We start from the raw sequence: 25,096 nt of genomic DNA on the forward strand, positions 1-25,096 counted from the left end.
CATTACATGCTGATGAAGAGTTAAACGTTTGTGAAAGGTACAACATTTCATCTGTAATATATTCGTAACCGGAAGTTGTGTTAAGCTGTTGCATTACCCAAGATGCTTAGAGAATAAAGTTGTTGTGTTGAGCAAGCCTCGTGAACTTGTGTTGTTATGTCACCAAGCCATACTTCTGCTAGTATGTTTCATTTTCGCGACGAGGATGGGATACTCTACATGCACGAAGACGCATGAGAAATCCAGTGAAGTTTTGATTTTCCCTGTGTGAGGAAAAAGGTTTGTTTTCGACCGAGGCAACTTGATCAAAGTTTGAGCACGTGCTATCAAAATGGCGGGAATTGGATTGTTTGGTCGTGTCGGCGAGTTCAGCCCTGAGCGAGAGACTTTTCGTTCCTATGTGGAAAGAATGGAAATGTTCTTCATGGCAAATAATATCAAACCAATCTCGCAGTTGCAAATAGAAAACGTGCTATCTTTCTGACTGAGATTGGACCCGAAGCATATTCTACCTTGAGCAATCTGCTGGCACCAGTGAAACCAAAAGACACTCCTTTTGCGGACATTGTCAAAGCATTGGAGAAACATTACAATCCAGCGCCATTGGAGATAGCAGAGAGTTTTCATTTTGGAACTCGCTATCAAAAACAAGACGAATCCATCAGTGACTTTATTGTGGCCTTGAAGAAGTTATCGATTCATTGTAACTATGGGAAGTTTCTCAACCGAGCTCTGAGAGACCGTTTTGTATGCGGATTGAACAATCCCAAAATACAGAATAAACTTTTGAACACCGAGGATCTTTCTTTTGAGAAAGCGTGCCAGATTGCAAAGTCAATGGAGATGGCAGAGAAGAACACCCAAGAATTCCGTCCTGTCAGTGCAAGTGATGACAGCCAAGGCATAGTAAATAAACTGGGTACTGTAAACACTAAGGAACCCCTATGTTACCGGTGTGGTGGTAAGCATGCTGCACCTAAGTGTAAATTTAAGTCAGCAAAATGCTACAAATGTAGCAAAGTAGGTCACCTTGCATCAGTTTGTTGCAGTAAAGATGTTGAGTCCAGCATGAAAACAAAACAACCAGGAGCTAAAGATACTGTTCATAGTGTCTTAGAATCAAACACAGAAGGTTGTGATGATAATGATGAATTAGGTATTTATTCCATGTATGCAGTTGGTACAGATAATCCTACCAACAAAAGTTATACTGTAGAAATGACCATAAATGGTTCACCATGTGCAATGGAAGTAGACACTGCAGCTGATTACTCAATAATGAGTAACAGCACACATTCTCAGAAATTCAGTTATTTTCCATGTAATATATTCGTAACCGGAAGTTGTGTTAAGCTGTTGTATTACCCAAGATGCTTAGAGAATAAAGTTGTTGTGTTGAGCAAGCCTCGTGAACTTGTGTTGTTATGTCACCAAGCCATACTTTTGCTAGCATGTTTCATCATCAAACCAGTGGCAGTTCATAGCAAGCTTGACAGTCCCACGTTGTGATGGTGGTATGCTATGTGTAAATGACACTCTGTATGTAGTGGGTGGATTTTTTTGTGACAACGAGCTGGCACTTTGAGTTGAGAGCTATGATGTTGAGAAGAATGAATGGGTAGTGAGGGCAGTTATACCTCAGAGCAAACATGAAATCATGGCAAAAAAAGGCAACATGTTCTTTAAAGCTTGTCCTGTGACACTTTTCAAAAAAGTGATTGATAAACTACAACCACTTTAGACATATCCATTGGCACTTTCAGATTAGAAAAGAGCAAGCTTTTAGCCCAGATTCCATGAGTGGCCTTCCACTAACAAATATGGGGCCAAAGGTACTATTCTGCTAAGGGTCTGGTGTGTTAGCCACAATGTTTAGGCGATAAATTTAACGCCCCGGCCAAATGATCGCAACATATCACCACAACATATCCCAACATTGTTGGCCCAACATTTCCATGCCCCAGCCAAACGATGACAACATTTCAGCACAACATATTACAACATTGTTGGGCGCAGCATGGTGCGTGCATTTGGCCACCCTGTTGCGAAGTGTTGCGACATGTTGGGTATTGAAAATCAAAGTAGTGCGCATGCCCGGGTCGAACGACCCGCATTGCACGAACCTGGCCAAATGACCACAACATCATGCAACATCTACAAATGTTGCATGAAAAATTTGACCACATTCAAATTTGAGCCAACAACACCCAACACGTCGCAACACCTCCCAACGCTTCGCAACAGCGTGGCCAAACATGCACAACATGTAGGGCCCAACAATGGTGCGATATGTTGCGTTGACATGTTGCGATTGTTTGGCCTGGGCTTAATGTTTCGATCAGACACATGTTACGCCGTGGCGATCAACTCCCGAAATTCTTGAAATAGTGGACTTTTCAATTTGCCCATCCAAATTCGTTTTTGAAGTAAGCTGTTCAGATGTGGTGTGTTAAAGAAATCAATGGATTGTTTGTGAAGGCCTCTATAGTTTGTAGCTTGTTTATCTCTCTTGTTTCATTTTATATAGTTTTTTTCAAACTAGTAAGCCAGGTGCAAGCTCAGTAGGACCGCAGCAAACGCCCTGCTTTGTACACTTGTTGTTTGAAAACATCTGCCTTGTGTGACTTATTGCATGACAACCCTGTTCCCATGATGATGTCATCTTTTACTTTAATTAGGTCTCGACATGAAATTGAGGTTTTCGGGTCTCGTCGAGCCAATATGACCACTCAAATTTATTATGAAAATATTTAATAAAATCCCAATTAATCAAACAGTCAATCAATGTGTCAGTCAGTCGGTCAGTCCATCAATCTATATCAATAGATGAGTCTATCATCAATCACTTGTGGACCCATATGATGTCTCAAGTGAACAAAGAACTTATTAAAACATGCGCTAGTAAAAAGTTCTTTTTCATGGGATGACAGAAAGGTGAAACTAGATAAGAATATCTCAACCTTGGTCCCGAATTATAACTCGTTGTGGTCTTTTTAAAATGCCTCCTTGTTATGGTTTTACATGATAAAACTAAATGAAAATGTTCCTAGGACCATCACCTGAATTGCCACGGCCCTGTTCAAATATTTGCCTGTCCGCCCCAACCTCACCCAGTCAATAAGTTCACAATCCTCCGTAGGAAAAAGGATGGCGACTGCTACATTTACCCATAGTTCTTGGCGCACGAAAACCATAACGTTCATTAAAAACGTACAGAAACGTTATAAAATCTTCAAACCTAAGCTGCTAATGTCCTTAGTACAGGGACAAATATTGTAAAAATTTGGCTTTCTTTGTGCCTGGAAGGCTGTGTTAGGTTCGCAAAGCATTGTGGTAAAATGTACAGCTGCCATCTTTTTTCCTACGGTGGATTGGTCCTTTACTACTTCCATCAGGTTTTTAAGCGAGGCATTTCACGATTTCAATATTCAGTATAACAAGTAACCGACTTAGGCAAAACGAGGTATCCCTTGCGTAGCTTTACGTGGTCGCTTATTACTTTCATCAGTACTTCTCAAACTCATTAATAATTCATTAAGTTTAAACAAAGGAAATCATGACCGTGACGGTGTTTGGATATCTGATCTTAATTAGCATAGATTTGAACGATTTTATTTCTCCCTTTTCTCCTTAGTTTTAGTTTCGATTGAGAAGTTCGTCAAAAATACTCCGCTGCGCGTCGTATTTTCAACTCTCTTCTCGGTGTTTGGAAATGTGGTCAAACACGGTCTTTCATGTTTGATATAATACATGAATACGCATGATGACCAGGATATCTACTCACCACAGATTAAAAACTATATTAGCTGAAATTTACCGGATGATCTGTTTTAATCCTCGAAATTAAAGTGCGCTTTAAAGCAGCCATTACAAATCTTCTTACTGTCTCGTTAACAGCCCAAAGCAGTCGTTCTTCGCGTATCCAGCTAGATTTGTTTAGTTTCTGTGTCGCTTTGTACTTTTAACTATCATTTTTGATCAGTACAAAATGACGACCGTCTCTCCACCGTTATTCAATGAGTCTTCTGATCAAGAAAGAGAAGACTGTTTTTTTCTTCAGGTTTATTCTGGCGTTTGGCAAGAGACCTTCCTCACGGAACAAACCTACAGCAATCTTCTTGCTATAATCTGCATCAATTCGCTGTCAGTTGTGCCCATCATTCTGTTAAATACAATGGTCATCTTTCTCGTGCTAACAAAGCGGCGATTGCGTACCAACATGAACATACTTTTGTCCAGTTTAGCAGGGACAGATTTGTTGACTGGACTAGTAGTTTATCCAGTGAAGATCGCCGCACTAATGAAGCGAATCCTTGGCGTTGGATCACTCTGCACTCTGGAAACAACGTGTGCTGTTGCAACAGGCGTAACAAGCTTCGCCTCGCTAAGTCACTTGGCTTTAATCAGCGCAGATCGTTATATCGCTGTCAAACATCCCTTGCGTTATCAAGAAATTGTTACAAAAAACAGGTTAAACATTGGGGTACTCTTCATCTGGGCAATAACAGTTCTTGTGGCACTTGGCAAGATCACTTTTGCTGTCCTGATAGACGATCTTTCAGTCTATTTGCTTACTAAGGATTCTATACTTGCCTTTATCGGTCTGGTTTATATTGCTATTATCATTCACTGTAACCGATATATCTTCTTCGAAACACAACGTCAGCAGAAACGAATACGAACAGAACAATTAACTCATGAAGAAGCTAAACAAATTAAGAAAGACTACAAGGCTACCAAAACTCTATTTATCATTTTGGTTGCGTTAGCATTTACTTATCTTCCTACAATGATCTCGATACTGGTCGTTGCTTCAAATGCAACCATAAAACCACATGTTAATTATCTTCTTTGGAGCTGGTGTGTAACTTTAGCTTCATTTGGTTCTCTTTTAAACCCTGTTATTTACAGTTGGCGTAGTAAGAAACTTCGTCGCACTATGCTCGACGTTGTACGGTTTAGACAGGTAGAAAGCGGACCATCAGACACTGAGACAACAGGAACACAACGAGAAAATCGTTCTAAGATTCAAATGTCCACTCATTGTGAGGATGACAAGAATCAGGTTCGCTCTGAATCTTGCTCTGAATTCTGTCTTCGTAACACAGAAACCGAAATTGTCGACTTCGAGCAAGAAACAGTCACATGAAACATAACAGTCTTGAAGGTGCTGTGTTATTCAATCAATAGCATGCAATCTGATTTTAATAACTCTTTCGACAGGTCAAAATAAAATTGGTTAGTTGTAGTTTGTGAATTTTCTTCCTCTTAGAGCAAATATAATGAAATATGTCGATGTGCGGAATGATCCAAATTTTGTTATTGTAGATTGTGTTGTTTACTGTCTTATTAAAGGATTGTTTATGGGTAATTTATATTTCTGGAGATGCAAATAAACAGTCAAACCTGTGTTTGACCGCAACAATAAGTTTAAATAGCAGGAAAACATGTTTTGGAAGTATTGTTTAATTACTGCAGGAGGCCAACAACGAATAACGAATGACGAACAACGAACTTCGCTTTCATATCACTGATAAAGGCTTAGCATTAGCCGAAACGTCTGTTGAAAAATATCAAGAGTCAGTGGCAAACCTTTTTCCATAGAGCCAATAGATCAAGTTTAAATATTTATACTAAAATCATTTTTAAATCGATGACAAGATATCGATACTTGCATTTCTTGGTCAAAGATTACTTCATCGATTGGTTTTGGAAAAAAATGTGTCAGGTGTATTTTACAGAATACAAGCAACAGATCGGAAACCTACTCGACATCAGAATTAAAAAGCCATTGTTGAAGATGAGACTATAATCTGCCATTCAAATGAAACACCTTTTCACAAACACTTTCATTTGATAACTTTACTTCGGTCATTCCTGAGAAATCAGAAAGGTCCAGAAAGAATACAGAGCTAGACTGTTTGAATTTACTGACTAAATTAAAATTGCAAAGACGTAGGTTCTAGTTTATTAAAACTCAAGGGGGACAAATAAATAATTTACAAAATGATGTTGTTTTCTGGACATTTTGAGGCAGACCAGCAAGATTCAGTTCAAACAGAAACTACATGTATCTTCTGCCGGGCAATGTTTCGAAGAGTATTACTGCCAAGACTGCTGCAAAATCAGTTCGTACGCGTTTCATTTTAGCGGTAGGTTTTGCAATAAAGTTCGGACAGCTTAGGGAATCAATCTATGGGCTTTTTCGGGATCATAAATTTATGCAGATCCATTGGCAAAAAAAACGCCGTGGATCCGGCTATGGTAAATTAAAGGAAGTGTTCTTTTTAAGTGGCAATGAAAAGATGAACTGAAGTTAATAACCACCCAAAACCTCTTGCTACTAGCTAATTCTAAGTGGCCTGAGAAGAACACAATAATTGACCTATTTAGTTTGGGCGGTTTGTTTTCCCATTGTAAACCACGTGATATTCTCTAGAGAATTTTTCTTTCATATAAATGCGACTTTTTAAAATTTGAAATAAAAATTGTCAAGAGTGTCAAGAATCCACCTTATATCTTTGACGCACCATGATCCGAGTGATCTTGGATTGATCTGTTTAGTTAAGAAACGCAAAATCCGTTTTCAGATTCTTTCGGATTTAAGATTCCAATCTTGGATTTCTTAAAGAAACGCACCCTTAGTAAGTAACTTTATCATTTTTTTTATTGGAAAATGACGACCCTTTCTCATCTGTACATTCATTCAACATATGCTCTGTCGATTCACAAAAAGTCCAAAAAGAAGAATGTTCCAATTTTATTGGGCTGGTAGAACACAGCTACAGAAATCTAGTCCTGTGACTTGTGTTTATCTCCTGTCGGTTTTCCCCACCATCCTCGTAACGCACCTGTCATCTTTGCCATGTCAACAAAACACGACTGGGCTTAGCTAGTAACCATTGCTGTCATGACAAGATTCATGAGACTCTGAAATACCCAGCAGGACATGGGTTCTAATTTGCGGTGACGTGATGGTGCTTTTGCTAATCAGATTAAATTGTGTTTGACAGAATAATTTAATGCGGTAAACTAGATCACCAACCATTTATGGCCTGGTTAAAAAAACGGTTGAATAGATAATATTACAACCAAAGGCTTCGCTGTATATGCATCCCGCGAAATTCGATCAAAGAACGGGTGGCGCGCAATAGTATGGAGTTCCATCCCCGCCAAAAATCAGAGTTGATCACAACATTCAACTTGACAGTCTAACAATTAACTTGGCAAACATCAACATCATATTTCATTCCTCAACTTTGTACTTTGTATCACAATCATTGAAACTTTAAACATCAACTTTCAAAGTGACAGTTCAACGTTCAACTTTATCCATCAACATTCATGTTAACATGTCAACAATGATCTTGACACTTGGGCTGTCAGCAAAAGATGAAGTTTGAATCTCCAAGTCGAATGTTGAGTCACCAAAGGCGCACCAATCCCGCCAAAATTCAACTTGGGAATTCGACTTTCAAGTTGATAATTCAACATGAATTGTTACGTGTCAATATCCGTGTTTAGCAATGAACATTGCTATTGCTGATGACGCAAATATGTTCACCATGACGTAATGCTCTCTCTCTTCCTCCCTCGAGAAAGTACCCTGGTTGTGGCTGGTCACGTGTCTGCTAGATTTTTCCAGATTCCAGAAAAATGATTGGAGGGAGGGGCAGGACAGTTAAAATTTGTCTCCACTGAGCTCACCTCCTGAGCCCAGTATGGAGTGGAATTTGTAACCTCGGCCGAACTCACAGCGAGGGCATTGACACATTCGATATTGGAGTTCAATGCATCAAAGTTCGGCTTAAAGGTTAGCACTGCATTTGGCTGAATTTTCCCATCGATAGTTGGACGGTCTTTGGAATTTGTGGTGGTGAAAATAATTGACAAAGAACTTGGAAATGACGACCACAACAATAAATGAACCGCGCGGTGAATTTAATTTCATTTTTCATTCGGCAAAATCACAACGTAGGTATTTACTCATTCGCTTAGAGTTAAATACGTTGTTTGTTCGCCCACAAAGGTAGTTTTGAATTTCATTGAATTACTCCCATCGACAGTTTGGCGGTCATTCCATTCTCTTGCGGCGAAAACAAATTACGAAGAACTTGACATCAACAGCATTAACGACTGAGTGCTGAACACCAATAACTTGATTAAGCAGCTTATATTTTTCGATCGAAAAAATCACAACGGAGACGTTGATGCCTTCGTGTAGAGTTTGATATTTCCAGTGTATGGCCAAGAGACTAGCTTTGAATTTGATTGAATTTATCCAATCGACAGTTTGACGGTCATTCGGTTCTCTTGTTGTGAGAAATTTTATGAAGAATTTGACAACAGCGACATCGGTCGCGCGTTTGCAAAATCCAGTGGCTTTCGTTTTAAAACTGTTTTAGCGGTAAGTCCAATTTTCGGCCAAGAAACTAGCTTCTCATTTAGCTGAATGCATCCCGTCGATAATTTGACGGTTACTTAATTCTTTTGCTGTGAAAAACTGATTAAACTGATCCGAAGCAGGTTGTTGACGGTTTTTAAAAAAGCACTGAAAAATAAGCAAAGTTCCCTCTCAATTAGCATCTCATACTCATAGAAGTTCAGATCATAGCGACGAAGCATTGGTCGGGGAGGATCTCTGACAAACAACTTGCCTCACTTTCAAAATAAATAAGGTCTGTATAGCAGCGCAAACATTTACCTCCCTAGACAGTGTTGGCTAAATTTAAGTTGAGGACCCACCCTCTGTGCGGCTTTGATTGGCATACTTAGACGCGTGACCAACCGCAACCAGGGTACTTTCTCGAGGGAGGAAGAGAGAGAGCATTACGTCATGGTGAACATATTTGCGTCATCAGCAATAGCAATGTTCATTGCTAAACACGGATATTGACACGTAACAATTCATGTTGAATTATCAACTTGAAAGTCGAATTCCCAAGTTGAATTTTGGCGGGATTGGTGCGCCTTTGGTGACTCAACATTCGACTTGGAGATTCAAACTTCATCTTTTGCTGACAGCCCAAGTGTCAAGATCATTGTTGACATGTTAACATGAATGTTGATGGATAAAGTTGAACGTTGAACTGTCACTTTGAAAGTTGATGTTTAAAGTTTCAATGATTGTGATACAAAGTACAAAGTTGAGGAATGAAATATGATGTTGATGTTTGCCAAGTTAATTGTTAGACTGTCAAGTTGAATGTTGTGATCAACTTTGATTTTTGGCGGGGATGGAACTCCATACAATAGAGCATGGCGAAAAATCCATGTTCTGTTCGCTTCTATCGATCAAAATCGCGGACCGTCGCTCGATTCGAGCCAAATTCGATTCGCCGTGTTGAGCGAATTGTTTCGTAAACCACGAGAGATTCCTTTCCGTTTTTCAAAGCTGACATCGCAGAATTTTTTTTTTTTTTGATCTATCTGCTGCAAATGGCGGGTTCGTGGATCCATCGTGGTCATCGTGGTTTCAATCTTCGAGAAAGAAAGACAAGTTATTGTTGCTACTCTTTTCGGATAGTTTGAACAGCGTTAAAAAAGAAAGATCCTGGATGCCGATAAAATTATAAATTTCAAGCGATCGAAGCTCGAGATATTTTTCGGTGGAGACAAGCAATAGCCGAAAATACTTCTGCGTTCGCAGGCTAAGTGATACGCGGCTTGTTGTGAGACGCTTTTGAGAAAAATTGCCAAACAGAAAAAACGGGTCACACTTGGTAAAAAGGTCACACTTGAAAAAACGGGTCAAACTTAGAAAAATGGGTCACACTTAAAAAAAATGAGTCACACTTGAAAAACTAGTTACACTTAGAAAAATGGGTCACACTTGGAAGAGTCACACTTGTAAAAATGGGTCACACTTCGAAACGTGGGTCACACTTAGAAAGGATCAAACTTGGAGCAATAGGTAACACTAGGAAAAATGGGTCACACTCGGACATATAGGTAAAACTTGGAATGCGTCACACTTGGAAAAATGAGTCACACTTGGAAAAATGGGTCACACTTGGAAAAATAAATCATACTTGGAAAAAGGGGTTCACACTTGAAAAAATGGTCAAACATGGAAAATGCGTCACTCTTAGAATAGTAGGTCACACATGGAAAAATGAGTCACACTTGGAAAAGAGAGGTCACACTTGGAATAAAGAGTCACACTTGGAAAAATGGGTCACACTTGAAAAAATGGGTCACATTTGGAAAACTGGGTCACACTTAGAAAAGTGGCTCACACATGGAAAAATGGGTCGGACATGAAAAAATGGGTCACACTTGGAAAAATGGGTCACACTTAGAAAATTGGGTCACACATGGAAAAATGGGTCACAAATAGAAAAATGGGTCACACTTGGAAAAATGGGTCACACAGGGAAAAATGGGTCACATTAAAAAAATGGGTCACGTTTAGAAAAGTGGATCACACTTACAAAACTGGATCACAGGCAAAAATGGGTTACACTCAGAAAAGTGGGTCACACAGGGAAAAATAGATCATACTTAAGAAAAAAGGGCTTCACACTTGCAAAATCACATAGGGAAAAATGGGTCACATTTAGAAAAGTGGGTCACACTTGCAAAAATAGGTCACAGGGGGAAAAATGGGTCACACTTAGAAACCAATGGGTCACACTTGGTAAAATAGACCACACTTGAATAAATGGGTCACATCTAGAAAAATTGGTCACACTTGGAAAAAAGAGGTCACACTAAAAATAGAGGGTCACACTGAAAAATTGATCCCACTTGAAAAAGGGGATCACATTTTAAAAAAAATGAGTCACACTTGGAACTAGTGAGACAATCTCAGATAGTGTAGAGCGCAATTGATAGCTCTGATACAGTAGTCCCATAAGTACTCACCCCTGCTCGGTTCACTTCCGGTTTGTGTCTACCTTGGTAGTCTGCTACGGCTTTTCTCCTTTGCAGTGTGTATGTTTCAAGGTTGTATTTTCATTCAAGGTCCAAACATTACGCACAAATTAATTACTACGGGTGCTTTAAGTTGATTTTCGTTCATTTTAAATTCAACAATACGCTGAAGCAGCAAACGTGACAATTTAGCTCTTCACGCCAACTTTGTAACTTGATACTTGTGTTTTCCTCGCAAAGCCATGTAATATGAAACCCCTGTTTTCTCCAAAACATACGGAAGATGTCCTTGTTTTTTGGAGATAAATGCAAGAAAGTTAAATATCTGATGTAGTGATGAAGAAACGGAACAGAGACGATGTTTTACTAAAAATGCAAATTTTTACCGATGAACAAGAACTAAATTAATTATCAGATAGTCACGAAATACCACTTTCTTTTTCTGTTGCCACCTTTGTTGTTAACAATAAAACAATTCAAAATTAACACACAACGATATTGATGGCTGAGAAGCTTTTCAACGAAAAGTATTGAAGATAAACAGCGCTACTTGGCCGATATGAATGAGTCTCCTCAAAGACTGATTAAATTAATTTGAACTTTCATTAGGTGCCACGGCGTCTGCAGCAATATTTGAGCATTTTCCTGGTTTCTTTTGTTACAAATTTACAATTTGCGGAGTATTAAAGCCACTAACTTGAGAACTTTTTGGTCTCTCTTACAGACACAATTAAGGCAAGAAATAAACAAGTCGCTAAGGAGAAGCAATATATTTGAACTCTGACAAGCACACTATTGTAGATTGAAAACAGCAGATGATATTTGTTGAACCGACCTGTTTGTAATTCTAAAAGCTACGCAGCCACAGTAACGTTTCACTTTTGCAATAAAAAGGGACAATTGGCGCTACCTGAAAAATAACTGCCGTCCTTGGTCACATGACACGATATATAAAATACTGCATGTAAAGATAGTGTATAACACTAACAATGCTAGAACGCATGCGTCTTACATGTTGAGCTCTACCATAAGGAAAACTACTCAACATTTGTGCGTGATTCCGTATGCAATGTATCCTTCACCTAATATAGAAGCCACGAACCCTAACTAATCTACGCATGCGTTTAGGGCAAATTAGTTTTGTTCTAAGGAGAATGGTACCACAAGGAGAGCAAGGGGTTACCTGAAACAAATATATAGCTCTGCGATGTTCAAAGTTAAGCGACGGCGATGGAATGTGTTTTACGTAGAGTACACATGTACCTTTCCCACCCTACTCCCACTACTTCCTTGCCTCTAGACTAATCATGAATTAATTGAAATTAATTAATTAAACAAACATTAAAGTTTACACCTTAGCGCCATAGGGCCATAGTGCCATAGCGCCATAGCGCCATAGCGCCTTAGTTCCTTAGCGGCAGGCAACCCCCATAACCATCCCAATAGTGCACTCTGCACTAAAAAGGGACAATTGGCGCTACCTGAAAAATAACTGCCGTCCTTGGTCACATGACACGATATATAAAATACTGCGTGTAAAGATAGTGTATAACACTAACAATGCTAGAACGCATGCGTCTTACATGTTGAGCTCTACCATAAGGAAAACCACTCAACATTTGTGCGTGATTCCGTATGCAATGTATCCTTCACCTAATATAGAAGCCACGAACCCTAACTAGTCTACGCATGCGTTTAGGGCAAATTAGTTTTGTTCTAAGGAGAATGGTACCACAAGGAGAGCAAGGGGTTACCTGAAACAAATATATAGCTTTGCGATGTTCAAAGTTAAGCGACGGCGATGGAATGTGTTTTACGTAGAGTACACATGTACCTTTCCCACCCTACTCCCACTACTTCCTTGCCTCTAGACTAATCATGAATTAATTGAAATTAATTAATTAAACAAACATTAAAGTTTACACCTTAGCGCCATAGGGCCATAGTGCCATAGCGCCATAGGGCCATAGTGCCATAGCGCCATAGCGCCATAGCGCCTTAGTTCCTTAGCGGCAGGCAACCCCCATAACCATCCCAATAGTGCACTCTGCACTAAAAAGGGTGACACTTGTAAAAATAAAACACACTTGGATCATACTTGAAAAAAGGGGTTCACACTTGCAAAAATGGGTCACACATGGAAAACTGGGTCACACTTACAAAAGTGGGTCACATGCAAAAATGGGTCACACTTAGAAAAATGGGTCACACTCAGAAAAGTGGGTCAAACTTGAAAAAATAGATCATACTTGAAAACACGGCTTTACACTTGCAAACATGGGTCACACAGTGAAAAATGGGTAACTTTTGGAAAGATGGGTCACATTTAGAAACGTGGGTCACACTTGCGAAAATGGATCACAGGGAAAAATTAGTCACACAAGCTTGGAAAAATGGGTCACACAGAAAAAAGCGTCACACTTAAAATATGGATCATACCTAGAAAAAGGAGTTCACACCTAAAAAGGATGGGTCACATAGGGAAAAATGGGTCACACTTGGTAAAATAGGTCACATTAGGAAAAATGAGTCATCATTGGAAAAGAAGTCGCACTCTGAAATATTGGTCACACTTGGAAAAATGGGTCACACTTAGAAAAGTGGGTCACACATGGAAAAATGAGTCACACTTGGAAAAGAAGTCACACTCTGAAATATTGGTCACACTTGGAAAAATGGGTCACACTTAGAAAAGTGGGTCACACATGGAAAAATGAGTCACACTTGGAAAAAAGAGGTCACACTTGGAATAAAGAGTCACACTTTGAAAAATTAGTCACACTTGAAAAAGGATCACATTTGAAAAACTGGGTCACACTTAGAAAAGTGTGTCACACATGGAAAAATGGGTCACACTTGAAAAAATGGGTCACATTTGGAAAAATAGATCATACTTGAAAATCGGGCTCCACACTTGCCAACATGGGTCACAAAGGGAAAAATGGGTCACATTTAGAAAATCTGGTCAAACTTTAGAAGAAACAAAACACAAACCGCGGTGATAAACATGGAACCAAAACGCATGTTAAACAAAGTTAATTTCCTTGACGTTTCGTATGTACAACATACATCTTCAGAAGTGACCGTTAACTAGATTGCAATCGAAATTTAAACGCGAAGAAAAAGAAAAAGACTGGTATCTAATAATATGTAACAAGACTAATAGTTAATAACAAACAGATGAGTCTGCGGGAGAGAAAAAAAAAAATTACCATAATAATAATAACAATACAAAATGCTAGTAAAGAAAAAGTTTTTCACTGCCAACGTTTTCATTCAAGGCTGGCTTTAAATCACGAATTAACAATGTTTCCTTAATTTTACAATGTGTATCTGACCTACCAGTTGCTAAGATATCAAAATTGTCCCATTTAATATTATGATCCGTGGAAGTAACGTGATCCGCAATGGCTGAGGTGTGACCGCTTTTAGCAAGGGCCTTAAAATGTTCAGTTTTTCTATCGTGTAGTCGACGCTTTGTTTTTCCTATATAAAAATCATCATAGTCCCAGCAGCTTGCCTTGTAAACCACCTTAGACATCTGAGAACGGCTGAACCTGTCCTTGTACGGGAAAAAAGATTTAATTCGGCGGGTGTTTCGGAAAATTATTTTAACGTTAAAACAGCCATAAAACTTATAGATACAAGATTTAAGTTGCTGGGTAATTACTTTACTTTGGAACCCTAAAAATGGTAAAACAATGAAGATTTCTCTCTTGGGAACTGTAGTGATAGGGTCTTTAGGTTTTTTTTGATGTCTATTCACTACATCGTTCATGTTGTACGTGATGATACCACGGGGATAACCATTGCGTAACAATAGCTTCCTGAGATCATCCAAGGCAGATTGCAATGATGAAGACGATGAACAGATGCAAAGACAACGATAAGTAAGGGTGCGGATGAGGTTTATCTTGTACTTGCGAGGTGTGAAGGAGTTCCATTTCGTGTAAAGGCCAGTGAAAGTTTTCTTACGGTAAATGGATGTCGAGAATGAATTGTTATGGCGTTTGACAAGAACATCAAGGAATGGAAGTTCGTGATCCTGTTCAAATTCAATGGTAAATTTGATGTTGACATGTCGGTATTTGAGATAAGAGAGAAATTTAACAGCAGCGTCCTTATTGTCAAATAAGGTGAAGGTGTCGTCAACGTATCTGAACCAAATGGTAGGACGAGCACTGTTATTCATCACCCACTTCTCCTCAAAATGACACATAAAAATATTGGCCAAGACAGGACCCAAAGGGGAGCCCATGGCAACACCATCAATTTGATCAAAAAACTGGCCGTCAAACATAAAATGGCTTTTCTTAGTGGCAAAAACAAGCAAATCCCTTAAAACAGGGCGAGGTAACTTGGGTGGATCAGATAAGGCATATAATTTGTCGAGACAGATTTGTATTGTCTCTTCAAGTGGAACGTTGGTGAACAACGAACTAACATCAAAAGAGCACATAAACTTGTTGTTGTGGTTGTACATCTTGGCCCATTCAGCAAAACTAAAAGAGTCCTTCACTGTAAACTGGTTGGTGGAGATAGGTTGAAGTACACGCACCAAATAAGAGACAAGATTGTAATTATAAGTGTTAATAGACGAAACAATTGGACGAAAAGGGCAGCATCAAGCATCTCATTTAAGCTTGATAAGAAGTTCAATAATTTGAAGCGAAAACTTGGAATACCACAGCTGTCAAACTTGAATGACGATGATATCATCTTTAATTATTCGCATCGTGTCTTGACCGAGGCCGAAAAAAAGGTTTTGGCAAGAGGATTACGTTTCTGTCTGCCGCCGAAGGAGGTCGATACATATGATGTCAAATGTTCTTTTGAGCTACTTTTCCGCGATCTTAGTAGGCTTGGGCCCACTTTGACTAGCGAAAACCAGGACAGGTTGAAGAGTCAATTGAAAAATATTTCCTACAGCTACATCTACTCATATGATTTCTCTCGGCAGAAGCGCATTCTCACTAAAGAAGAGTGGACAGCCCTTAATGATTTGCGCAGTGATGACAGTATCATAATAACGAAACCCGACAAAGGTAACAGCGTTGTCATCGTCAATAAACTTGATTACCTCAATAAAATGAAACAGTTGATCTCCGATGAAACAAAATTTAAAAAGCTTACACAAAACCCGACGAAGTCTAGAGAGGACAGTCTGATCTCCTATCTCCGTAAACTTAGAAGAGATGGTATGATTGATGAAGTTACGCTTCAGAGGATAATGCCTTCTGGTTCTACTCCTGCGCCAGTAGTCTAAATGGACACACACTAGGCCCCGACGAACTGTAAGCTTTATCTTTAATGCAAGCGAAATCTCCCCGTAACGAGAACTAGATACAACCAAGATGGCGGACGAATGAAGACTGATCGCGCGGGCTTTTATACAACAATGAACGCCGCTGACCGACCGACTACAGCGGAGTGCCGCTGGACAACCAGCCTACTGGCGTGGCTTCTTTTTTTCCTTCTTAAACAAATAAGCATGCAAACAAAGAAACACTAGGCGATAAGTCGGTATGAAATACACACACAGGTTATGTACGAGAAATGTACTGTATGAAGAGCAGTCTTAAAGTCTCGGACCAGATAAGAGGAAAAAAAAAAAAAAACTAAACAAATGCTGAGAGACAGCTAAATGTCTAGAATTGTCCGGCTTCGGCTAAAGGATTAGGATCGACCGGGCTACTTCAACTCTACCACATAGTCCTGAAGACGTTGCGGGAGACGCCGTTGCCGAGTTGGACGTTTGTTCACTGCAGGGCTAACACTTGGAGAGGGGGCAGGTATAACCTCGACGTCATCCGGCGAACCGGGTTAGCTATCCTCACCGTATCTCGGGACATCTTCTGTCGGGACAAAAGCGGAAGGTGGGGACGATAACTCGATAGGGATCCCTGGGGCAGGTGGAGGTAACGGGGGGCTTTCTGGGGAAGGTTCCTCGTCGTTAGGAAGTCCTCGATCATCAATAGGAGGGCTCTGGTCGACACCGATGTCAAGATCGCAGTCGCTGGACTCTTCTTCACTGGGGCGCCAGGGCGTGTGTACTCGGATGGGAGCGACCTTATAGCACTCATTCTTCTTCACACGGTACGAAACGTTTCGTAGCTGTGACCCAACAAACTTGCGAACATTGCAGCACTCACCGTCCACTAAGACAACGAGGTATCGGTCACGACTTTGGGACTTATTACGATCACAGTAGAGGTAAACTAAGTCACCAACAGTTATTGAAGGAGAGCTGCGCAAGTCACTACGCGGGGCTTTCGACATTTCACTGTGGGGATGGTTTACCAGTCTTTGTAGATGCTGCTCGCGTATTAGCGCCTGATCTGTTAGGGGAATCTGAGAGTTGGTAAACTGATCTCTCTGAGTCCACATTTCTCTAGCGGATAGGCCGTGGCAGCGGATTCTTGAGTTCAGGTGGGCAGTGGCTACGGACAGAGTCCTAGGAGAGACAGGGCCACCTTCCGGTTGTAACCGCTGGAGTTCGTGTTCCAACTCTTGGATTGCTTTTTCAGCGACAGGGTTCTTGTTCTGATTCTTCACGCGACCTATCTCAAGGTTAATCTTGTGTTGCAATAGGACTTGGTCATTCACGAGAGCTCTGAAGGCGGGCGCTGGATCACACCGAATGACAGCGTTAGGCCCATCAAGGGGGCGCGGGCCGACGCATAATTGGATTAACCCATTGCGTAAGGTCCCATGCTTCTCGTCTACCACGAGGAGGGTCGAAGTATAGGAGGTGACGCACTCTCGGAGCACCAAAATAAGTTGGCGAGACTGCTTCAGGATATCGGCGGCGAAGGAGACATCCACTGCTGCTGGAGGATCAGACGTTGACTGTTCTATAACAGCCTGGGGGACGTGGCGAAGTGCAGCGCAAGGATGACAACCAAGAGAAACGCGCTCTACGGCCTTGTCTAGGTCAAGGGCGTAAAAGTAGCGGCTGACAACTTTCTTAAGCTGGAGACACGATGGATGAGACAACCTGAGGTGTAGGGCGGTTAGTAAACCATCTAAGACCTGTCTGGGCACTACGATACAATCACGCGAAGGAGCCAAAGGCTCAGTGTTTTTCACGACTAAGAGGCCATCACTGGAGATAGAGGCGACAGACAAGTACCTTTTCACGTCCTTAATGTTAGTAAGCTTCTTGGACGGACGAGTCTCTTGTATTAGGTGGGCATGCGTTCGACGTAAGTCCGCGCACTCAGATTGGATAGACAACCAAGTTTTTCGACTTGTGAAAGGGAGGTTCTTCTGACCAGATAGGACGTCCTGGGCAGATAGGTGTCGGACGACAGATTCCTCAGCTTGGGTGATGAATTTGCACACCTGACAAGAAGGATCAAAGCAGTCCGGTGCATTGCGGCTTGCAAACTCAGAAGGTAGGATCGCAGCACCGGCAACATGCCTCACGTTGGCTTGGAAGCGGCTGACAGTTGAGAAATAAGTCGACACTCGCGGGCTAGCAGAAAACTCTCCCCTGCACATTTTCTCGAAGGCCTGGACACAAGGCTTACTGTCGGTGAGCACGCAGGCCTTGTGTTTAGGTCGTATTAAGTAGGGGCTAAAGTGTTTTGTTGCAACACCAATCGCAAGTGCTTCCACTTCGCACGGTAACCAGGATAATTGGTGACTACGCAACTTTGCACTAAAGAAACCAGCGAGGGCTAGCTTGTCACCCCGCGAGATGTAGAGAGTGGCGGCGATGCCGGGTCTCTTGACAGCAGCGTCGGTGACGATCCATAACTGGTCATCTGGCTTCGGGAGAGTAATTGTTTGGCTAGACGCCACGGCAGCTTGAGCAGACTTGAAGGCTTCAGTAAGATGTTCGGACCAGACAATGTCATCCTGGGACTGTTTCCCGGCTACAGCCTCGTCAAGGGGGGCCAATAGAGCAGAACAATGTGGAACAACACGAGCAAGGACCTTGACCGCACCGATGAAGGACTTCATGCCGCCAACTTTATTGGGAGGACTGCAGGAAGACAGTGTTGAGACGCGATGAGGGCTGGCGCGAAGAGTGCCTTGGGACCAAGTCCAACCCAAGATGGAAGTAGTTTTGGGGTTGATGATGGTCTTCGACGCCGAAAGGCGCAGGCTAGCTTTATGGAGAGCTTGGAGAACAGAAGACCAATTTCGGAGCAACTCGTCTGGGCTGTTGCCCCCACAATACAGATCATCTGCTATCTTGGCTACGATACCAGCCTGGAGGAGGTCACCCAAGACGCGACCACATGAGCTCTTCAAGTGCGGTTTCCGAGCCAGGTATACCCATGGCCGACCGGGCATAGACGCGTACGCCCCGGAATGGGGTAGCGACTCCGCAGTACTATATTATTATACATAAGTCTGAGTGCAGTGGATTAGCTCTGTAAATGTTTCCAGAAAACTGGGAGGTTTATTTTTTTAAATTACGACCAATTGCCTTGATTTTGTTTTCGGAGTGATTCCATTGACAGGTAGATACCGTCTTCAACACGTTTCTTGTCAAGAAACATTAAATTATTTTTACCCCGCGGTTAGGTTTAAAACTAGACCCCCTCCTGACTTTTCGCTATTCACTAGCGCAAGGTCAGAAGGGGGCAGCTATTGCAGAACCTCATGAATCTCGTCGCGATATAAAACGAATCTCTGGCGCCTATCTTTCATCACATTCCAATGCAACAACTTTTATGGTGATGTCAGTGTTACTCCAGAGGAATAAAATAAGTGACCTCCGTCTCCAAGTAAGGAGAAGGGCTAGATTGGAAATGTCAAATGCCCAGGAAGACCGCTTTTAATTTCCTTAGTGTCCCACTGTTGTCTCTATATATTATTAGAAAACAAAAGTGATCAGATTTTCACGAGGAAAACTTTATATATTTCTTGATTTATCTAGGTCTTTTTTTAAAACCACAACATAGACAAAGAAGGCTGTTGTTTCTTGATACCCTCTAACTTCACCCCTACCCCTCCAACAGAACGTAAAATCATACTATCGTGGGGTATGCCCAGGGGGATGTTGATGTCTCTATATGATCAACTGACATGAGCTCAGAGCCACAGAATGCTTTCAGTGACACAGATAGAGGCCCGCAGTCTGAAAATGATTTTCGACTTAAATGTCCTGATTTTGTCGGTCGATTTGGACGTAGGAATGTCGTTTTATGGGTCGGTTTTCTCAGAAATCATCCAGATAATTCTAGTACATGTTTCTGATCGCGGACTTTCCGGAACGTTCCGCGTGTTGTTAACAACCGTTCCAAGGTTAGCGGTTAGTCGTGTTGCAGTGTTCTTTAACTCGTTATGTATCTTTTGTTCAATTTAAAAATGAAAGAAACTTACCAAAAAGTGGAAGCTTCATCAGTCGTAATTCTACTGATTATGGTCATTATGAAGTTATGAGGAGACCGTCCCAAGAGACAAAGTGACCGAAAGGATGTAATTTAACCCCCCCCCCCTCCCGGGGCCATTCACGATACACACTCGTGATAAATATAAACGCAACCGCCCACCATGTTAAACAGCATAAGCGAAGTTAATTGTGATGAAATTGTTAGGACGTCTTCAACGTTCTTTGTAATAGTGCCTCGTATCCTAGAAACATATCATTACACTGTTACAGATCGATACAGAGCATAGTGTCTACTCACCGAGCTGAAAATAGAGATTTTTTCTAAATCTAGTGTGCGATTTAGATGCCAAGGCTACATAGGTGCTTTGGATGAGTGATAAAATGGCTCAACTATTTGTGTGAGTGTATGAATGGAACTATCATTTTCTCGGGAGCTGTGAATGATATGGCCCTCTATGGCATGCTGCAAACATTCTTAGCGTTCTAATTGGTCTTTGGCTTCCTGGTGTCATCAAAATCCTCATTGGAGGATACAACGCAAGCCGTGCTTTGATTGACATCTTGCTCGAGCTACATCTGCTCCGTGCATTTAATTGGCTTCTTTATTATTCAACATCACCCCAGAGGATGACAACCAAAAGATTGGCTACACTTAGCGAGGTAAGTGGGAGTCCTTATCGTAATAACCGTCTAAGTAAGTCAAGGCACAGTGACCGGTGAGCCAGTAGTTTTTCGTGGTCTTTCTATTTTCGGTAGGCTCTCTTATCGGAGCAATTTTGCATGTCAAAAATGGTTTTGTCTGGAGTTGGTCTGAAAAGATTTCGGCACATGGAAGACTGAAAACCCCACGGTAAAGTCTAAACATTTAACACGATATGAAACACAAATGACGCTTAACTCTCCAAAGATTCTCTTAACATACAGTAATAATGTCAAATGCAAAATAGACTTTGTCGTATAAGGGTTTACCATCAGAAGAAATTATATCGTTCTTTGTCAGCTAAGTCTATAAAGAGCATGTGCTCAAATTCGTGGAGGGATCGGAAAGGTAGTGATGTCAGATGGTTCTCGCAGGTTTTTTCCGTGTTGGGAGCTGAGCATTTTCGGGAGGATTGTTTTCAGTAATTTGAACCTTTAGGTAGCATTGTTGGAATGTTCTCCCTATTCACCCTTCTAAAACGGTGGTTTGAAAGTAAATCATTTGGAGAGGATCACACTGTACCTGCAGGTGTGCTCGTCAATGTCTCAAGCATGGGATAAATTTCTCACCCAATCATCAGCCCTGGACAACGTTCTTAGTACGCTCTTTGCTTCAAATTTTAACGCCTCGGGAAACAACAATCACCCGAGAAATGGAGATACGCCGAGAGAAGCGGTCAAATTAGTGACAAAAATTTACACAATATGTCGGGGAAGAGATACGAAAGCGGGGACACAGGTCAAGACTGAAAAATACGAATACACTCAGCAGTCATAGAAAATTACCTTTATTACTCCTACTGGCTTTAATTTAGTTTTCGCAAAAACATGTAAGCTAAGAGAGTTGAGAACATCAACTCTTGTCAACGCCAGACACGGAAAGCGCTTACGAAAAGTTCAAATGTGACAATAATTTCTACTTAAATAGCTTCAAACTCTACAATTTTTCAACAAATATTATCGTCCAAAAACATGACTTGTTAACTTAGTGTACTGTTACGTTCCCAAAGGGCTATGTTACAAATGCAATGATTTTACGGTTTGCAATATTCAATATAGAGCTTTCCTGTCTGTGAGCAATTCAAACAGGTATGACCTTTACACGGTATAAAAAAAGCGCAAATTTCAAAAAATGGCCGTTTCTAGTCTTGTTACAATTACGAAGAGTTATGCTTAACAGGTATAAAACGATTGCATATTTGTGTTCGTTGTAGATTCTCGTATAGACGACTTAATTAAAATAACTATTTAACTTCAAACTCTTACAACAGACTTATTAAATACTTTTCTAGAATTACGAACACAATTTACTTTTAAGACTACCTAACTTTGTCCATCTTAACTTGTTTTCACACTCTGAAAGAATTCTCATTTGATTTAGATGTCGTTGTCGGCGCATCTACTTCTTCGCCGCACCTTTTTTCTCTTCTCCGCTTCTTGTCTTTGTTGTTCCAGGACTCTTACTTGTGCTTTTAGGAACGGCAGTGCCTCGCGCTCCCTCTTTGGGCTTATGAAGACTTTCCCTGCTACCGCGGACATTTTCTCGACTCCCTGATGTACCAGTTCTTGAGAGCCCAGTCCCCTTACTAGAGGATTTTGACGCAGCCGAACTGGGACGATCCGGGGATCCGCGGGATGAGGTACTACTCGTGGGGCTTGAAGGAATTCCCGAGGACACCCGAGGAGATGAAGTCTCTGACGAATCCTCGAGGGATCCTGTACTTCCAAGTGATGTTTGACTGTCTGTTTTCCTTACTCTTGATCCGATACTAGTTTTCTTTCCCGGAGATGACTTTTCAGCCGCCCCCTTCAGGCTTGTCCCGCTTCTCTGCTTAGGTGGACCACTGGGTGGTTTAAATTCTCCCGACTTTTCACGACGAGGTCGAAGTTCGCCGGACTTTTCTCGGCGCATTCCGTAACCGCTGCTCGGAACGTCAAGTCGTGGTTTTCGGCCAAGACCAGTCGGTGGTTTCTCGGTGACCACTGTTTTGCTCTGTTCTGATTGCCGTCTACTCGTGAACGATCCCATTGTTTGTGTCACGCCTTCGGGTCTCGACAGCTGTTCTCTGAGTTCCACATTTGTTCGGCCCGCAGCTAGTAGAGCAATAAGCAAAAGGAAAAACACTGTCATGTCCACTGAAAAGTACATATACTAGGCTTTCATGTCTGGGACCAAAAGTTGCCCCACCATCCTCTTAAGTAGTGTTGACAAGATTGCCTGAAATTTCCCCTTCCTCTCCACACACCGCGTAGTCTCTCATGAAATAAATCAACAACAAAATCACAAAACACGGACAGAACAAGCATTGCAAGGGGGTGGGGGAATGATCTACTAAAACTTCAGTTCAAAAGTGAAGAGCAGTAACTCACCTCTGCAGGGATCGTTCTTTTGAAGAAATTCTTCCAGTGTTTCCCAACCTCCTCCGACTCGGACCATGACAGTGCTGCGGAGGATACGAACCAAACGCAGTTTCTGCGAGTCACCGAACTGTGAGAGATACAAAAAGAGAGATCAGTTAAATGCTTTGACATTCTGTCGCATATTTATGTTGTCGAAGTCTTCTGATGTGGTGTGGCTTCCATTGACCGAAACATAGGGTCTGATTGACAAGAAAACACCCTCAGCGCCGCCAAAATTAAAGTTCGACATGCAAACATTTTCGCACACGCTTGGCAATGGGGCATCTCCAACAGTGTAAGGACTCATCAAACGGTGGATACGAAACGAAACCGACAAGAAAACAAATGCCACATTGTCATTTTGCTACGTCTCTGGGCGAGTGAAGCTCTGTCTGGACAGAATCGTCGAACATAGCATGATATAGTGAGCTTAAAAGAGATTAAAAAATGGTTAACTTACTCTGTATTTGTTCTCGGCCACTTTGGTGTATTGAAATTGAGTGCAGCACTCGCACTTGCGACACAAGCGTTCGACTTCAGATTGAATCTGCTGCGCTTCAGTCTTTGGTTTCTCCGGCTTCTTGCTCGCCTGATACAAAGAAAACAGCAAATAGTCAACGAAACGAAAGGAAAAAACGTTACTGTTACAAACTACAATACTACGACAACCGAATTTTCTGAGAAATGTTAAAAGCGCTTTCGATTTGTCGAAAAACATTTTGTTATTCGCCCGAACTAAATGCCGAAAGAAAACGTTCTTGAAGGAGTATGGAACAAACAAGTGCACCGAGCCAAACTAAACAACGCGAACCTCCAGTATTTATTGTGATTCAATTCCATCATAGCTATCGTTAGTCATCCTTTCTTCATAGCTTGTTCCTGTCATTAGCTAAAATCAAACCACTATCGTTGTGTTTCCTGTGATGGAGTTCAAAGGAATTACTACTCACCGGTTTTTTATCCTTTAGTGAGTTCACGAACTCCTTGTAGTCAATGAGTCCGTCACGTTCAAATTTGCTGGCGACTATTTCCATCTCCCATCTCTCAGTGGGGAAGCCTTAAAGTAGAGAAATACAGCGTTACACAAGACTACAAAACGTGTCACGCGAGTATACATGGTGATGATGCTTGTTTAGAACGGTATGTCACGCTAGGTTGAAAGATTATGTCACACTTACTTGTGTTGAGTATTCCAGTGATGAACTGCTCTCGCGTTAGTTTACCATCGCGATCGTGATCCATGCGGCGGAAGATGTCGAGAACGCGTGACTTGCTGTCACGAAGCCACTTGTTGAACTGTGAAGACGAGACAGAATCACAATTTAACGATTGCAAACGGAAACTATCCACGCACTAGTTTAGCATTTTCTTTTTACTACTTCAGGCTCGTGTTTAGTGTCCCCAATTCCCCAATTAGTCCGGTAGGGCTAAATACATTTTACACTTAAATAAAGGTTCTTATCTTATCTTATCTTATCTTAATACATGGTTCAATGTTCTGCGCAATCTTATGCATCAAAGATGCCTTTTCCTGTAGCATGAAGCGACTAGGAGCATTGATACCCCCCTGGATGGGATGCTAGTTTTTCACAAGTTACCCCGCTCTCCCCCAGTACAAGGAACCAGGGCGTGAACTCGGACTGCTCGGAGTCCTACCCAGTAACAAGTGACCCACACTGCTTTCCGCTAATTAAGAAGTACATAATATGTTAAAATTAATCTGATAGTGTACACATAATCTTTTGTTGTAATATTCGATCACTTGTTATGGCG

At 41.4% G+C, this 25,096-nt stretch overlaps 2 protein-coding genes across 2 annotated transcripts in view; one reads left to right on the plus strand and one right to left on the minus strand.

Annotated features, from left to right (window-relative positions):
- The first annotated feature begins 3,988 nt into the window (after window positions 1-3,988).
- LOC145462235 (trace amine-associated receptor 6-like) lies at window positions 3,989-5,149 on the plus strand. Its single transcript, XM_081445742.1, has one exon. The coding sequence runs from the start codon at window positions 3,989-3,991 to the stop codon at window positions 5,147-5,149; it is 1,161 nt and encodes a 386-aa protein (XP_081301868.1).
- Window positions 5,150-21,695: 16,546 nt separating this feature from the next.
- LOC145463982 (uncharacterized) overlaps window positions 21,696-25,096 on the minus strand; it is a 126,383-nt gene continuing 122,982 nt past the window's right edge. Inside the window, exons 121-125 of the mRNA XM_081447781.1 lie at window positions 24,502-24,619; window positions 24,274-24,380; window positions 23,784-23,912; window positions 23,294-23,411; window positions 21,696-23,017 (exon numbers count right to left, since the gene is read on the minus strand). Coding sequence (XP_081303907.1) covers window positions 22,323-23,017; window positions 23,294-23,411; window positions 23,784-23,912; window positions 24,274-24,380; window positions 24,502-24,619 — 1,167 coding nt within the window. The 3' untranslated portion in view covers window positions 21,696-22,322. The remainder of the gene's footprint in view (window positions 23,018-23,293; window positions 23,412-23,783; window positions 23,913-24,273; window positions 24,381-24,501; window positions 24,620-25,096) is intronic.

Source organism: Orbicella franksi, chromosome 12, assembly GCF_964199315.1.
Source record: "Orbicella franksi chromosome 12, jaOrbFran1.1, whole genome shotgun sequence".
Taxonomy (NCBI): Eukaryota; Metazoa; Cnidaria; class Anthozoa; order Scleractinia; family Merulinidae; genus Orbicella; species Orbicella franksi.

Bases quoted from the DNA above. Each gene is read 5' to 3' on its own strand.
- LOC145462235 (XM_081445742.1), top strand. From the start codon at position 3,989: ATGACGACCGTCTCTCCACCGTTATTCAATGAGTCTTCTGATCAAGAA.